Source organism: Littorina saxatilis, linkage group LG6, assembly GCF_037325665.1.
Source record: "Littorina saxatilis isolate snail1 linkage group LG6, US_GU_Lsax_2.0, whole genome shotgun sequence".
In the NCBI taxonomy this organism is placed as follows: domain Eukaryota; kingdom Metazoa; phylum Mollusca; class Gastropoda; order Littorinimorpha; family Littorinidae; genus Littorina; species Littorina saxatilis.
This window is the reverse complement of record NC_090250.1, coordinates 28,162,994-28,180,493: the sequence shown is the minus strand read 5'-3', so window position 1 is coordinate 28,180,493 and position 17,500 is coordinate 28,162,994. Positions and strand designations below refer to the sequence as shown.

Below are 17,500 nucleotides of genomic sequence, written 5' to 3'. Positions count from 1 at the left end.
TTATACGCGGTGACGCTGTATCCGGTTCATCGGTTATAACGTCACTTTTACGCGCGGGTGATGTTATATCCGGAGTCCAAGAGTTATGTCCCTTTCTAAAGTACTGACTGTTTTAATAAAACTATGTGCAGAAATGGAAAGCGCAACATTAGTGTTGTTTAAAAATCACAACAACATATTGTTGTAAGTTTTAAACTAACTTATTACAATAATCTTTAATTCACTTCCTCATATATAGAATTGTGGACTATTCTCTTCTTTGCGTATTTCCAAAACCTGGCTAGACCATGAATACGTAGAGGTTACATGCCGAGTCTCAGTACTGATTATCAAAAATAATGGTCGAAGTTAGCGGATCATGAAAAATGCGAGCTTTAGCGAGCTTTTTCATGACCGCGAACTGAGACCATTATTTTTTATATCACTGAGACGAGGTGTGTAACCTCTTTATTCCTCCTTTCTTCAGTTATTCAAAGAAAAGAGGAGTTTTTTTGCGAAAGTTTGATCGAATCCTATTCTCTCAACCAGTCAACCTGCGCAGGCGATCGATTAATGCGCGGTTGTATAGTTCCGTGCAAATCATTCCATTTTGTTAACACTTCTTGTCAGTTTTCCTATTTTGGGCTAAAATCAAGTACACAGATATGCTGTTATTCTGCTGTGGCAGCAAAGGCAGATATTGTGTGTTCTGTATATGTTTTGGTATCGCTTAGGATAATGTTTTTTCGTCAAATGGGACTAGCAGACGAACTTTTGCAACCGTGTTCCAACGTTAAAAACTGTATGAAGTTCAGTTTTCTGGGGAAAATAGTGTATGAAACCCCTTTATGTTGTTTAAATTGATGAGATGTGTGCATTTGGTTGCGTGTGAACTGTTTATTAAATGAAATATTGTTGAAAACTGACCGTCGGATTGCAGTCTGTTGTCGAAGGAACTGAGTGAAAAGAAGGGGAACTACTCTTGTCGCTAGACAAAGTATGAGTTACTTGCCTTGGGAAATTGCTTGTGATGAACGGCTTGAGCACGGCAGATGAGATTCAGAAAACAACCGAACTCATGGATTTTATATGGAGATTCGTGTGTTCAGGCCTGTAGTTGTTAATTTAAATGCGGTATGTTTGTATCGTTTGCTCCAGAAATGTATACTTCGTACATTAGAGCGTTCGGAACTTTTCAGTCGCAAAAAGTAGTACCGAAACAGAACAACCCCTCAACCCATTGCACTATCGAGGATTCAGGCTGTTGCTGGGTCGTTATTTGTTTGGTTGCTGGGTCATTATCGAAAAATAACTACCCCTACAAGTTTACAGAGGTAAAGAAGCAGAGGGGGGAATAAAAAATTGTATACACAAAATGTTCCCCGATATTCGGCAATCGTATCAACGTACAGTATTGTAGGCTACATGCTGAGTCTGAGACAGGTTGCTAGTGTGGGAGTGTCAAGCTCCGTCGGGTTCCGTCGACAATCATGGCTTAGTCTTTAATTATAGTGTCCGACGTTATTAGCTTTAAGGACACACACACACACACACACACACACACACACATGGCTGTCGTTCATTCATATTCTGCTAGTCTTGACCTGTCCTTGATGTCCGAAGAAATAAAAATGACGAGAACTTCATGGGTCCTTATACGTAATTACTGTCTATTTGACTTGTATATTATTATTAACGAAGAAGTTTCTCGTCAACAGCAAAGTGGCTGCCCACCTTTACGCACAATCGTTCTGGTAGTAACAACTTTGGGTTCATAGTTACCCCCTTTCCCCCATCCACCGTCTCCACCACATTTAGTGAGCGGGACGTTATACTCGTTAGACTACTACTGTATTATTATTATCATTATAACGTCACTTGATATAACGTCCATGGCTTTCCAAGTAGAGTCATAATAGTGCTTTAAAAGTGCAGTATCACTTTTCTCAATTTGTCGGTTCACTGCACTTAGTGTTTTGCACAAAAAAGTCATTAAAATAAAGAAATAGCACCACAAGCGGCTTTTTGCAATATTATTATTATTAAGCTCTCTCTCAGTCTCTCTCTCTCTCTCTCTCTCTCTCTCTCTCTCTCTCTCTCCTCTCTCTCTCTCTCTCTCTTTTTTTTGGCTGGGGGGGGGGGGGGGGGGGGGGGGGGGGGGATAAAGCTCCCAAAGCCCCCCCCCCTCTCGTCCGGCCCTGATGCTCGATATGAAACTTAAAAAAAAAAATTGTACAAGACAGGAACTCACAAAACGCAACATTTTTCTTTTAATTAAAAACCTAGAACACTGAGGAACCTAAGTAAGGAACTCACAAAGCGAAATGAAATGAAACATTTTTCATTACTGACTAAAAACATAGAACAGGAACTCACAAAACGAAATGAAATAAAACATTTTTCTTTCGATTAAAAACCTCGAACAGGAACTCACAAAACGCATGCAGCAAAAATGATTATGCCTTGAACCTAGTTTTCCTTGGGCCTCTAACAATGGGAAAACGGAAAAACTTGAATACCGTTAACACACAAAACTTGTGACACGTGTAGGGTAAATGAACATGCCTTGACAGTCGTTCACCATGCAAACTGCTGCATATGGGGATTGATATGACGTTATAACCGACATGGATGAGTGACGTTATAACTGGGTGACGTTATATCCGGTGACGTTATATCCGAGGTTAAAATAGTCTTGGAAAGAAGGAATTGAGCCGGGACCGGTGTTTGGGTGACGATATAACGGGGTGACGTTATATCCGGCGACGTTATAAACGAAGTAGACTGTAGTTATCAAAACCATCATCACTCTTTATAGAACACAACAAACAAGTCTGTGGTGGCATGCATGCACATTGCCTAAACAGGACAGACGCTTACTCGTCTGCAATGTACGCTTAGTTGTCTGCAGTCGTCGCTCAAACTTCTAAAAAAACAAAAGGAGCGCCGTACTATTTGGCAGCTCGGTTATCCCACGGAGAAAAACCAAACAAATTCCCATGAGAGCAACCTCACAGGTCTATAAAGTTACCACTGCTTCCTATTGGTGAGTTTCACTTAATTTCTTTTTCAAGTAGACATCAATAGATTCATGTCAAATGTGGACAACATCATCAAAAAACATCACACTTTTCAGAAATTGAATTTGTTAGCATTCACCGTGGATTGAATATATGAAAGCAATTTTCATATAAAACATACTAAAGATCTTGCCGAAAACAACCTCGCATGCTAAACTGTATGTAGGTTAAAGTTCATATTTGGTCATTATGCTTTCAGGGATTACTCCTGTAGTGTGTATTGGGTTTAAAAGTCCTAATGTAGTATTATAATACAGTATGCCTGTTGTTAGTTGTTTAATTTGTTGCCCCACAGTCTATGTTACATCTTCTTTCTGTTTTAGATCTATACGCTTTTATGTGAGTTCTGTTCTATTGTCAGACTTTTTATGTGTAACTATGTGTCTATTACTTATCTTACGTGTTTTTTCATCTATTTAAAATTGTCTAGGTTATCTTGTATAACTATAAGTGGTCGTTGTCTATGAATTGTTTTTAATGCTTGTATGTTATTTCTTACGAGAAAACTTTTTATATGTAAAATGTTAAATTTTAATGTCTAATGTAAAGCGCCATGAGACTGCCATTCGGCGGTGAACAGCGCTATAAAAGAATGTTTTATTATTATTATTATTAGTGTGTTCTATAACCGGCACGGTTGGCCTAGTGGTAAGGCGTCCGCCCCGTGATCGGGAGGTCGTGGGTTCGAACCCCGGCCGGATCATACCTAAGACTTTAAAATTTTCAATCTAGTGGCTGCTCCGCCTGGCGTCTGGCATTATGGGGTTAGTGCTAGGACTGGTTGGTCCGGTGTCAGAATAATGTGACTGGGTGAGACATGAAGCCTGTGCTGCGACTTCTGTCTTGTGTGTGGCGCACGTTAAATGTCAAAGCAGCACCGCCCTGATATGGCCCTTCGTGGTCGGCTGGGCGTTAAGCAAAACAAACACACAAACAAGTGTGTTCTACCGAATACTTCCTATACCTCACACAACTTGGCAGATTTCTGACGCGCCAAATATTTGGTATTTTAGGCACCATTTTTTACCTGCTTGAATCCCCAACATTGTCGAACAGTGAATGACAGCTACGTTATGATAGAACACACCAAAAATACTGATACTACAAGTTAGTGTGCAAAATTTGGTGAAACTTGCTTGCAAAACAAAAACGGTTATGATGGAGAGAAAAACAGGCGCACATTGTGATTTTTGGCAAAGTATGCAAAATGATGGCCAACAAAAGTCATTGTTGGTATACCCCTAACTCATTTCAATCACTTATTGCAAGCAAACGGCTTTTCACAGGCTACAGAATCAAACTGCATTTGAAAGATAAATGATTCAGCATTTTAAATGTCATAATCACATTGGGTAACCCAAAACATCTATTGTTGGCAGATCATGAACAATTGCGGCCAAAAAGGTCATTGTTGGCATACCCCTCACTCATTTCAATTGCTTATTGCAAGAAAATGTCTAATCACAGGCTTACAATTCAAACTGCATTGAAAAGATAAATGATTTTAAATATTATTATCACATTACTTTAGATAACCAAATAAAATCAAGTTTTGGTCAAAATCTAGCTAGCAGTGCTACCTTAAATTTCCTTATGAATACAGTGAAGGCATTATGACATTGTGTTACCATAAGGTAAACGAAAAGAAGCACAATTACTGAAAGCGTACTCATAAAAAGATAAAGTCACAAGTATTAAATGTTATATGTATTTTCAAGGCTAAGTTTGATATCAGGACAACGTTGCATAAACAAACACCATAGACATAGACATAAAACACTTTATTATCGCTAGAGAATTTTGTGTGTGATGTGTATACGACAACAAACGTAAAACATGACGTAGAACAACATCAAACATTGAGATACAGTAACAGTATTAATATAAACAATTCTAGATGTATAAAACAGTCCAGACTATTGTTCATAAGCCAGAGACATGAGTTTACAAGGAATGGAAATCAAACATTCTCATAATAAAAAGGAGAAGTTGCTCAGACGCTAGGCAGTTCTGAGCATTAAAGTTGTTTTTCCACACCAGTGTATTCCTCTGAGCTCTTTGCAATACAGAAACCTGCGTTGAATCTTAAAAAAAACCTGTTTTTGTTAAAGACAAAATCCTAAGCTCCCAATAAACGCAGTTGTCCTTGCATTCACAGTCTTGAGGTTTTTGCTTCAGAGGGGTGAGAGTTCTCCTCCGGTGCCAACGAATCCTTGTTCCTCAAATCCGAATTGATGCTGGAACTGTTGTTGGACGGTCCAGTTGAAGCAGACTGGCAGCTGCTATATTGCACGTGCTGTGTTATCTTGTCGTTTTGACTAGAGCTCGGCAGCGAGATGACATGCTGAGAGGCAGCGGGTTTCTTACAACCGGAGCAGTGCTGACGCCACAGGTTGTAGACTCTCTTGTTGAGCAGCAGCGTGGTGGCCAGCAGCAGACCCTGAAATCCCAGCAAGACCACCGCGACGTACTCCAGCCAGGGCCGCGTGCCGGGGACAGCCAGCATGAACAGCGACAACCAGCACGCCCCAGTGATCACCGACAGCCGGAAACAAGCCACGAGGCTCACGTCGTCCTTCTTAGTGCTGCTTAGATGAGGTCGTCTGCGGATGTGGACGACGGTAATGATGAAGAGGACGACGTTGAGAGTCACAGCCAGGCCCAGGGGCAGGCCGAAGCCCAGGTGTCGAGACAGGCTCCTGTGGATGAAGCAGAGATGCTCGGCTGGGTAGCCCGGGTCTCCGTGGATGAGATGGTTGCTCAGGACGGTCGCACCGATGACAGCTGCTGACAGAGAGAAGGAGGATACAAGAGACACGCCCAGCAGCTTCCTTGAGCTCAGGGCCAGCCTGGTTCTGATCGGGAACATGATGGAGAAGAAGAGCTGCAGGGTGCAGACGGTCATCATGAAGACGGCAGAGAGCCAGAAGAAGTGGATGAGCAGCGCCAGCACCAGACACAGCTGACGGATCTCGTACTGCTCCAGACCAAACTCATGCAGCGCCTGAGCCAGGAAGAGCAGACAGGTCATGGCGAGCGTGGACAGACCCGTGCCCGCTCTTAGCGGGGGTAGAGCCAGATAGGTCACCATCACACACAGCAAGCTGACCAGCGAAATGCACGTGCACACGATGGATACCACGCCCACTGATGTCCACGTGTCCTCAAAGTCAACACGCGGTGCTGTCGTGCCCGGTTGAGCTGGACTGATCGCACACACATCGGGAAGGAGAATCTTATGGAAGTCTTCAACACAAAGGAGATAGAAAGTTCTTTGTCCTTCGCGAGTAACGTCAAAAGTAATGTTACTCTCAACGAGCTCCATCTGGGCGAGTCTAACGCTGAAGTTTCTGAACTCCTCCTGTGTAAGATTAACGCGAGGACAAAAGGCGGTGTTGTGTAGTGTGGAAAAGCTCAACTTGTTCACCCCCAGTAACGGGACGCTATTTCCTTCGAAACCAGTCGGCTTCAAAGCCACCGACTCGTTTTTTGTGGGGCAGCTGTCTGGAATGACGCTGGGCCAATCAGAGTCGCCGTTACAGCCTGGCGCTGGAGTGATCACCGTTACGTTAGCAGGACGCAATTTGGATCTGTCCGAGGCGTAAGCTTTCAACGCCCCGGTGAGAGAGTCAGCCATTTCTCTGAGAAGCATGAACTGGGTGCTGTGTATTTCCGTGGTAACGTCCACGGTGAGACTTCTGTTGTCCTCACAAGCAAGCTGGGGGAACGTTCCTGTGTTTTTTACGGTCATGTTTGACAGACTTATCTGTGGATGAAGAAGAACCAAGGCGTAAACAAACATTTTCTGACGAACGTACACACACACACACACACACACACACACACACACACACACACACACACACACTGACACACACACTGACACACACACAGTATATATATAACTAGTTATTTCTAATACGTTGACTGTTAGTACGTGATAACAGACATCTCGAGGCAATGTATATGAACAGAAGCCAACAGGCGAATATTGCTATAATTTTCGGGACATGTCTTTTATCATTGCTAACAGTCAGCATATTAGAAATAATGGTTTTATTACCAGCTAATTTCAACCAAAATCAGTATCAAAGGGAACTTGCGAATAGGTTGGAATGATCAGACAAAATGGAGACGGAATTGAACCCAGGCTGACGTGACCTCATCCACATGACCTCGTACAGCCAATCACTTACCTGACCTCATGAATATGAACAGCTTAAAAGTTTTCACACAACAATCTCAAAGCAGGTACGTTGCACGTGCCTTTCGCTTCGCTTTTCTTGACCAAGAGAAAGGTAAACATCCAGAATCAACATCAGACTGTAAGGATAGGGGATCCGGGACAGTATAAGGAAGAAATAACAAGCAGCGCCGGAATATCAATGGGTTTTGATCCACTGGCGTCGATTTTAAAATTTCGTGATCGATATCTGCTGTTTACACTCAACCTACCGTGTCCTATATGTTACTAAAACCCTGACCATAAGTGGTAAAAACACACACTGAGACAAAATTTGAGAAGGAATCATTCAGAAAGACAGGACACATCTATATTAACCTTCGCCGGTGGTCGTGGGTCCGTGTTGACCCAGAAGGGTGCTTAATTGCAAAGATCTCTTAAACTAGTTGGACATTTTTAATGAGCTTTTAAGAATGCCTCAGGCACCTAAAAAGCTCTTATGTCCTAAAAGTTCATTAAATTTCAGCGAGAAGTAATTAAAAAAACAAAGGTCAAATTTAGACTACACACGGAAGACATTGTTGGGCCGTGCGGACCCATGTTTCTCAAAGAAGGATCCATACAATAACAATGTGGGTCCACACGGCCCCACGACGTCACCAGAAGGGTATGCACGTATTTCCTTTTTTGAGAAGCTTTAGTCCGCACGGTAATAAATAAATTAATAATTTAATTTAATTACTTCTCGCGGAAATGTAACCACGGCGTCTACGGAAGGGGATGCACGTTTTTGCTTCTTTGGAAAGCATGGGTCTACGGAAGGGTATCCATATTTTTCCTTCTTTGAGAAGCATGGGTCCGCACTGCCCCACGATGTCTTCCGTGTGTAGTCGATAACCCGGTCGGGCGAAGGTTAAATACAAACATTCTTTTTATCCTATTCATCCAAAATAAAGTGCACTTACATTTTCCAGACTCATCGCAAAATCTATATAGTCGACGGAATCAAATGGCGTTCGTGACGTCAACTGAAAACGGGAGCAAACTCTGAAGCCAAAGTAATTTGTGGCAGCGAAGACCTGTGTGCAGTTGTCTCCCTCAGGGCGTAAACCCTCCGCACAGCTTTGCGGTCGGCATTGGCACTGGACAAAAATAGAAATTTGGCTAACATTTGTTTGTATCTCTCAGCGCTGTGTGTTTGTGTGTATGTGTGTGTGTGCGCGTGTGTGTGTGCGTGCGTGTGTGCGTGCGTGTGTGTGTGTGTGTGTGTGTGTGTGTGTGTACGTGTGTGTGCGTGCGTGTGCGTGTGTGTGTGCGTGTGCGTGTGTGTGTGTGATACATGCTGGTTATGTGCGAAAGACAGAGAGAGAGAGAGAGAGAGAGAGAGAGAGAGAGAGAGAGAGAGAGAGAGAGAGAGAGAGAGAGAGAGAGAAACAGACAGAGACAGAGAGAGAGAGAGACAGAGAGAAACAGAGACAGAGAGAGACAAACACACACACACACACACACACACACACACACACACACACACACACTCACACACACACACGCGCGCGCGCGACAGACAGACAGATTAATTAACTGACCGGAAGAACGTAACAACAATCGAAAGTTCATCAGTCATAATTCATAATATTTTGCAGTTAAATTTATTTAACTTGACATTAATTATATACCCTTTTACCTGCCAACCATTATTTTATTTTCGTGCCGCAACGAATTTACAAGGGAGGCAATCTTAAGAAAAACCATACAAAGCCAAGAATTGAAAGTAACTCACGTCTAAGGGATCGAGCGTCGTTCCTGTCTCACACTGTCTTCTTTCATTGGGAAGACTTCGCGCCATTCCTTCCCCTGCGGCAGAAGTGGAGCTGGGATCCTGAGAATCCAGATCCAACAAGGCGTAAAAACTAGCTCGCGCTGGGTTTACTGGTCTCTGGCCCTGATTCAGCCAATATAGCGCGTCTTCAAAGTTGAAATCGTCGTTGCACAGGTAACAGAAAGCGTTCTTGTAATTCCTGTCTACGACGGATGTGAAGCTTGCGCATGCGCGTTCTATTTTGGCGTCGTAGTCGCGCCACTTGCCCGTCCTGTTGCAAGAGGAGATAACCGGTTTGTTGACGTACTCGCATCGGCGTGGATTGTCGGCGGCCGTTGTCGCAGTGAAACGAACGTCACAGTCTGTGGTATTGAGGGCGAGGAAATATGCCTCTGAAATGAGCATGAAACATATATGTTACACATTTGTAAAACAAAAGAAAACGGTACTCACCAACACAAAGACAGCACAAAGACAAGGTCGAATTTTCGGCTTCTTCTGGACGACACAGGAAAACAAAAGCAAAAGCAAAAACAAAAGCAGCACATAACCTACAAGTCGCGTGAGGCGAAATTACTACATTTAGTCAAGCTATGGAACTCGGCACAGAATGAAATTGAACGCACTGCATTTTTTCGCCAAGACCGTCTCCCGCTCGTGGAAAAGGCAGTGAAGCGCGCTAGTAGCGGCGCTGAACAGGATAGCACGCTTTTCTGTATCTTTATTCGTTTTTACCTTTCTGAGCTTGTTTTTAATCCTAACATAACACATCTATATGTTTTTGAAATCAGGAACCGACAAGGAGTAAGATGTAATTGTTTTTACATCGATAGTCGAAATTTAATGTTAATCATAATTTTCATATTTCTAATTTTCAGAGCTTGTCTTTAATCCAAATATAACATATTTATATGTTTTTGGAATCAGAAAATAATTAGAAATAAGATAAAATTATTTTTGGATCGATTTAAAAAAAAAATTTAATTACGATTTTCAGATTTTTAATGACTAAACTCATTAATTAATTGTTAAGCCTCCAAGCTGAAATGCAATATCAACGTCCGGCCTTCGTCGAATATAGCGTAACTAAAATGTTAATCAATTTGGTTGCAAAATGAGAGCGTGACAGTGCCGCCTCACATTTCACTAAAGGCCGGCTATGACGTCATCAAAGACATTTATCGAAAACAAAAATTTGACCTGGGGATATTATATCTGGAAGAATGTTTATGTAAAGTTTCATGAAGATCGGCCTTGTAGTTTCCTTTGCATCGATCTACACACACACACACACACACACACACACACACACACACACACACACACACACACACACACATACACACACACACACACACACACACACACACAGTGCACACAGTGCACACACACACACACTCACACATACACACACACACACACACACACACACACACACACACACACACACACACACACACACACACACACACACATACACCACGACCCTCGTCTCGATTCCCTGTCTATGTTAAAACATTTAGTCAAAACTTGACTAAATGTAAAAAGGTGTTACAATTACAGGGGTTACAAAGTGGTTTTGTTTCTGCAACAACAGTCATGTTTCAGTCTGGCTTTGTCGTCACACATTGAAAATGTTACTACAAGTACGCGAGAAGGGTGAGAGTTCGTGATCCAGGAAAATATTTACTAAATTGAAAAAAAGAAAAATAAGAAAATGAAAGAAAGACAATAATTAATGGCAGACAAGCTTTGTAAGATGAATGTTCCAGCTTCCACCATTCTCTGGATCATGGACTATTTGACGAAGAGGCCTCAGTTTGTGAAAATGGGAGATAACCTAGTGTCTGACACTGTGTGCACGAACACAGGCGCCCCACAGGGAACAGTTCTCTCTCCTTTTCTTTTTTCTTTGTATACAGCTGATTTTAGTAGTTCTGGCGACTCATGCCCCATGGCAAAGTTTGCCGATGACACTGGACTGGTTGGACTAATGACTGACGATGACGACTCTGACTACAGGCGGGAGGTACATAAGTTTGTTGGTTGGTGTGATGATAATTATTTAGAACTTAATGTAGGCAAGACCAAGGAAATGATTATGGACAATAGGAGGAAGGAATATGTACATGGGGATATAGTGATTAAGGGGGAGGTTGTAGAGAAAGTAGAGCAGTATAAGTATTTGGGAATAATCATAGATAATAAGTTGACATGGAAGCCCAATACTGATGCTATTGTGAAGAAGCTCCACTCCCGCCTGTACTTTTTGAGAAAACTCAGATCTTTTAATGTTAGACAAGAGATTCTCCAGATGTTTTATACTTCAACCTGCAATAGTGTGCTGTACTTTGGATCCGTGTGTTGGAGTGGCAGCATCAGCAAGCAGGACAGGGATAGATTAGAGAAGTTCATTAAGAAAGCAGGTGGGGTAGTTGGGAGGAAGCAGGACACTTTTGCATCAACGCAGGAACGACGACTGACTGACAGGCTACAGAAGATTTTGACCGATGACACCCACCCACTCAGACCTGAACTTGACAGCAGACGGATGGACATGTACAGAAGCTTAAGATTTAGACAGCCATACACAAGAACCACACGCTACAGAAACTCATTCATTCCATCTGCAATTCACATCTTCAACTCTCAGGTGGGGCGCTATAGTTGCTGGTGCTGTCGCTCTGACAACGGCATAATTTTTACATCCTTTTATCAGTTGTTTTTCTCTGTTGTTAGTTATATTGATTTATAGGATACAAATGTGATAAGATAATGCGGTTAAAATGTGATAAGGTGATAATGTGATATAATTTGTATAACGGGCAATGCATTGCTTCTATTTTTAGGCTTATTTTAGTAAGTGTGTGGGTACAATGTTTGCGTGTAACGATATGATGTGAATATGCGATGTGAATGTTACTACATGCATGGTTGATTGATTGATTGGTTGATTGATTTTACAGACACACAGTCAAGCTTGTAATTTCTCTTTTAGAGATGAATAAAGATTATTGTATTGTATTGTATTGTAATTATGCTCACCTGACGAAGAGGTGACAGAGTGCAGGAGGTTAGCATCGCACGTGACAGCCGTCGTCCAATCAGTGAGATTGTCTGTGTGTTCTCCGTGACACTGGGCGCAGAACTTGTTCCGGTACACCAGCCCGTGACTCGACGTCAAGGGTCTGTGATAGTCCTAGTGTTCGGACATCTCTCTGTTCTCGCACTTCGACTCCAGCGATCCTGCCGTCTCTTCCGCGGCCGTGAACTCCGGTAATGGCCCCCCCTTCTTCATCTGACTGGAGTTTGTCCTGCTGCTCGAATCGGTCCTCGGGCAGTAATTGATCATAGGAAAAAAGTTGTAGTCGGCTTCTTCAATATCTGGTCTCATGTGAGATATCTCACAAGTGTACAAGTCTCTGTCTTCAGTCATCGCCTTCATTTCTTGGCGCGTCAGAGTGAAGTTTAGCAGCTCTAGCTGGATGGTGTCCAACAGCTGCACGTCAGGACAACAGTCGTCATAGATGAGGCACAGGTGGTCACAGGCACATGAACTACAGGCTCGAGCTTTCAATGGCCTGGCGCCTGTGTGAGAGAAATTGCAGCTCGTTCCGCACAACTCTGTGTGCAGTGCTACCACCTGGTGTTCAAAGTCTGGAAAGACGTCGGCTACCCTATCGAAAAACGACGGCACGGCGGAAGGTCCCTGTGTTGACATTTGCAGATTATGTCGTTTGACCAAAAGTAACACAAGAAAAACGTATATCAGACACAGCGAACCAATACTCCTTTTGCTCATTTTGGATTTTTTTCTCAGAGAAGGCGAGGAAATAACACCAAGTGATTATCCGACCGTAACTGGTGGCGTGTGATTGCGAGGTGCGCTATATAAACCGCAAACGTCCCTAAAGGCCCGGTCACACAGCCCAAAAGTCGCGTAAACGCACGAATCACGCATAAAATTTGGTTGTGCGTGCTTGTCGGTCGAGAATTTGACCATTTTCGCTGATTTACGCGATGAAAATCACCGATGAATTGCGCAAGAACTACGGAAAGATCACGCAAAAATCACTAACAAACCACACACTACGCGCATAGGCACCCAAAGGTCCACGGAAAACCACGTATAATCTGCGCACTATCACTAATGAACTGCGTATGAATCGCGCATGATTCGCGCATGAACTGCGCAAGGAATGCGCGGCAGCGCGCACGTCCGTTCCGCGCATATATAAACTGATGCAACCGCGGCGCCTTGGCATTCCCGTTTCAACAGTCGCAGGCAGCACATTGTTCCAAGTTCTTCAAGTTCTCATTCTTCATCCGTTTCAGGGCCACTCATAGTTCTGACCATTAACACTAGGACATCTCTCCTCTGGGGGTTCATGCTGGACTGAGAGAAACTTGACGTTCGGGTGCGATGTGCACCCCTCGGCAGCAGGAATTGGCCTGACGGGAGATGATAAAATAGCCGCTTTTATATAGCGCCAATCATACGTGAGTTGTTAGTGATACATCAGTGATTCATCAGTATTTCATAAGTATTACATGCGCTTATTTACGTGTTCGTTTAGAGATACATACGCCAATCGAAACAAATTCAGTGATTTTCAGTGATACGTATGTGTTACAAACGCGAAACATGCGTCATATGTCTGCTAATCGTCAGTGGAAAGTCGTCGATGAACGCGATAGCGGCAACATTTTCGCGAACGATCACTGATATTCCACGCATATTTCGCGCATTGTTCACGTAAGAACTACGCAAACTACGCAGAAATTACGTAAAACAGCGCAATACTGCGTAAACTCATACGCGAAGCAAAGTTTTGAGCTGCTCAAAACCTGGAATCGCGTAAAGAGGAGAGGACAACTACGGAGGTTCCACATCAGACAAACTGATGAAATGCGCAAATCGCGCATGTATCGCGTAAGGATCGAATTTCGTGCGTGATTCATGCGTTTACGCGACTTTCGGGCTGTGTGACCGGGCCTTAAACAAGGTCAGCAACTGTCACTACAAAGCAGACGAGCAATATAATATCCCCCCAAGGTCCCGTGAGTGTATCCAACCGGACACAGGAGGGTGAATGAGAAATGCCCTTCTATCTCTGTTTGACGTAAACACACCGTTGTATAGCTTTTACCCAAATTGCACTTGCAAATAGCTCTTAATTGTTTTTACCGTGAGTGACATATAATCTCCGTGGGCGCGGAAACAGCGGGTCAACTGTTGATATTGGTCTGATAGCAGGACTGGCCTACGTTTTGTTTTGTGAAATGAGGAGAGCTGCTGTGATACCTCCTAAATAAGTTATTGAACACCAGCCTCAACATTTCCTAATTCTGTTAGAGGTGCGTTGGAGCGACACCCATAAACAACAACTACGAGCACTTAAACGTATCTGATATTTGATTTTTTTTTCTTCTTCTAATGGTGTCTCTGACGATGTGGAAGAGTTGCTTTCCCTTGTTTCCATAGAAGCACTGAGGTAAAGCTACAACATCAGGAAAAACAAGGGGACGCAACTCTTCCACAACACATGAAAACCCGACAGTATATTACTTTTTTGGAAATCGTCTGTTGCCAAGCAGAGCACTGCGACTATTACAGTCACTTTTCATTAGGCGTAAAAAAAAGAAAAAAAAGAAAAAAAGTGTCTGGTTCCCCAACATGCCCTATAGTTTTGCTTTTGACCTTAAACTGATAGGGATTTTAGACCCTTAATAAAGGGAACACTTAATTATGGTAAATTTGCAATGTTTTTTTCATTTTTTTTCATTTTCATTTTTTCATTACTTTATTGTCCCATCGCTGGGAAATTCGGGTCGCTTCCTCCCAGTGGAAAGCTAGCAGCAACGGAGTCGCGCTACCCAGGTGTCTGCGTGTTTAGGTGTATTCAGCCACCTGCACTTATGGCAGAATGACCAAGGTCTTTTACGTGCCATTGTGATGACACGGGGGTGGGACATGGCTTCCGTCTCTGGGTCTGCACATAAAGTTGACCCGTGTCCGTCCCGGCCCGAATTCGAACCTGCGACCTCTCGATCACAAGTCCAGTGCTCTACCAACTTGTTGTTCCTATTCCTACTATCCATAGCAAAGACACATATTTATACCCATAGTGCCATAATTATGTATGTTTTGAGACTAGATATATTGCCAGTATACTGTATATATATACAACAGTGTGACCACCGCATATCCCACCCATCTCACTTCCCAGGTATATCTGTGTGTATTCTTTTGTATGTGTGAAGTATTTTTGTTTGTTTTTAAAGAAAAAGAAAAAAAGCAGGTAACAAAAGGTAAGCTATATTTCTCCCACGCCTAAGGGACACAACTGGCACGAATTGCGATCAGTGAAAAGCCTATGCAGAAACGAACAATCATTTGAATACGTTGAATACCGCGCCTGGTTGGTTAAGGGTGGAGATTTGTCCGATCTTTCAGGTCAACTTATTTGCAGATCAGCTAGTACGTACCTTATCCCCCTTCGTGTGTACATGCAAGCACAAGACCAAGTGCGCACGGAAAAGATCCCGTAACCTATGTCAGAGTTAGGTGGGTTATAGAAACACACAATCACCCAGCATGTTTTCCTCGAAAGCAGCGTATGACTGCCTGAATTGCGGGGTTAAAACGGTCATACACGAACAAGACGTGGGAGTTTTCGCCCATGAACAAAGCAGAGGAATAATTGATAAAAAATAAAAAATAAAAGTGTACTGGTCTGCCTAACCAAAAACAAGCAATTTTGTCATCATTTTCACGAGTTTTCATTCACAAGCACCTGGGAAATAAATCTCATGTTCCCCAAGCAATAAATCCCCGGTTACCATAGTTGCAGGAAGCAGGTTCAGAGACTGTAGAGTACACAGTCTGTGTACTCTACAGTCTCTGCCCCAACCCTGTATAACACAGATTATGAAAAAAATATAAAAAAATAAAACGATTAACTAATATTTAATAATCGTACAGACAGTCAAATATCCTCCACGAATCTGTCTTCATTTTTGATGTACCTTATCTGGTTCATATGTTACGACAATTTGAAAAGGACGAAAAATCACTTGCAACAGTGGGCGCGAATGAGTTGAGTTTCTTTCGCCGGGTTCTGTACTAATAGTTTTTCACGTATGTGTTTTGCGCGCGCGTGAGTGCTTATGTTGATAATGTATTGTTGTGCAATTTGTTTTATGTAGTGCGTGCGTGTGCCCGTGCGTGTGTTTGTGATAATGTTTTATGGAGCAATGTGTTATTCATTGATATGTGTGTAATTGCACATTAACTAATGTTATGTTGTCGTAGTATTTTGATTGAACAGCGCTTTGAGCAGGGTTAAACCGTGGATACATGCGCTATATAACTATTATGCATTATTATTATTATTATTATCATTATTATTATTATTATTATTATTATTATTATTATTATTATTATTATTATTATTATTATTATTATTATTATTATTATTATTATTAATCTCTGTACAATTTCCAATCAATTTCAAACTTTTCATTATAAAAGGTCTCTGTCCGTACGGCTGTCACATTTTTGACTGCATATATAAGTCCGGTGTTGATCGGCCGATTTGGTTGACATTTGGCATGACAGTACATATGCGATATGCCAATGTGATGGCATATCTGTGGTAACAAGCAAATACTGATGCTGATGATAACGATGATGATTTGCAATGTCACCTGATAAATGAAACAATGCAGAGAAGCAAACAGTACGAACATTTGACATTTTTAGCATAAAAGCTACGAAGTGGAAAAGAACTGTTACTGCAACTGTACTACTACTGTAAATAATTTAATACATGCACAATATACAGATGGATGTGTGTGTGTGTGTGCGCGCGCGCGCGCGCGCGCGTGTGTGTGTGTGTGTGTGTGTGTGTGTGTGTGTGTGTGTGTGTGTGTGTGTGTGTGTGTGTGTGTGTGTGTGTGTGTGTGTGTGTGTGTGTGTGTGTGAGAGTGTGTGCTAGATTCACATCCTTTTGGGAAGTTTATTTGTATTCAGCGAGATTGTTGGTTATATAAGAATCGTATTTGTCAGTAAATTGATCTTACTGTTTTAGTCTTCCGTTTGTATTCATGTTTATGCGCCACCAATGCTATTTATCAGATTGAAATAATAAAGTTAATGTGATTTTATTTGATTTGTTTATTAGTTCCATGTGAATTAAATCTCTCAGATGGCTATCCAAGTCGTTTACATGACTGTGCCTTTAAAATGAGATCAGTGGATCAGGTGCTATTGCTTCATAGCAGCTATACGGACAAAGGATAACAAATGTATAATTATATAATTTCGTTGAAGCCTTGCGCAAGAGTGTGTGTTGAAAAACCCAAGGCTTGATGTTGACATACAGTGACGCTACCCGGTGTCACTGGCAAATCGGTGTAAGAGTTCACTGTTACCCC

At 42.3% G+C, this 17,500-nt stretch overlaps 1 protein-coding gene across 1 annotated transcript; it reads right to left on the bottom strand.

Moving 5' to 3' along the window:
- Positions 1–5,211: 5,211 nt before the first annotated feature.
- LOC138967969 (uncharacterized) lies at positions 5,212–11,620 on the bottom strand. Its single transcript, XM_070340531.1, has 4 exons — positions 11,593–11,620; positions 9,023–9,453; positions 8,208–8,384; positions 5,212–6,825 (listed from the first exon to the last, which is right to left on the bottom strand). The coding sequence occupies exons 1-4, from the start codon at positions 11,618–11,620 to the stop codon at positions 5,212–5,214; spliced, it is 2,250 nt and encodes a 749-aa protein (XP_070196632.1).
- Positions 11,621–17,500: the final 5,880 nt, after the last annotated feature.

Coding starts and splice junctions, on each gene's coding strand:
- LOC138967969 (XM_070340531.1), bottom strand. CDS start 11,620: ATGTCCATCCGTCTGCTGTCAAGTTCAG. Junction 9,454..11,592: donor CCGTCTGCTGTCAAGTTCAG/GTCTGAGTGGGT, acceptor TGCTCATTTCAG/AGGCATATTTCCTCGCCCTC. Junction 8,385..9,022: donor CGACGCTCGATCCCTTAGAC/GTGAGTTACTTT, acceptor ATTTTTGTCCAG/TGCCAATGCCGACCGCAAAG.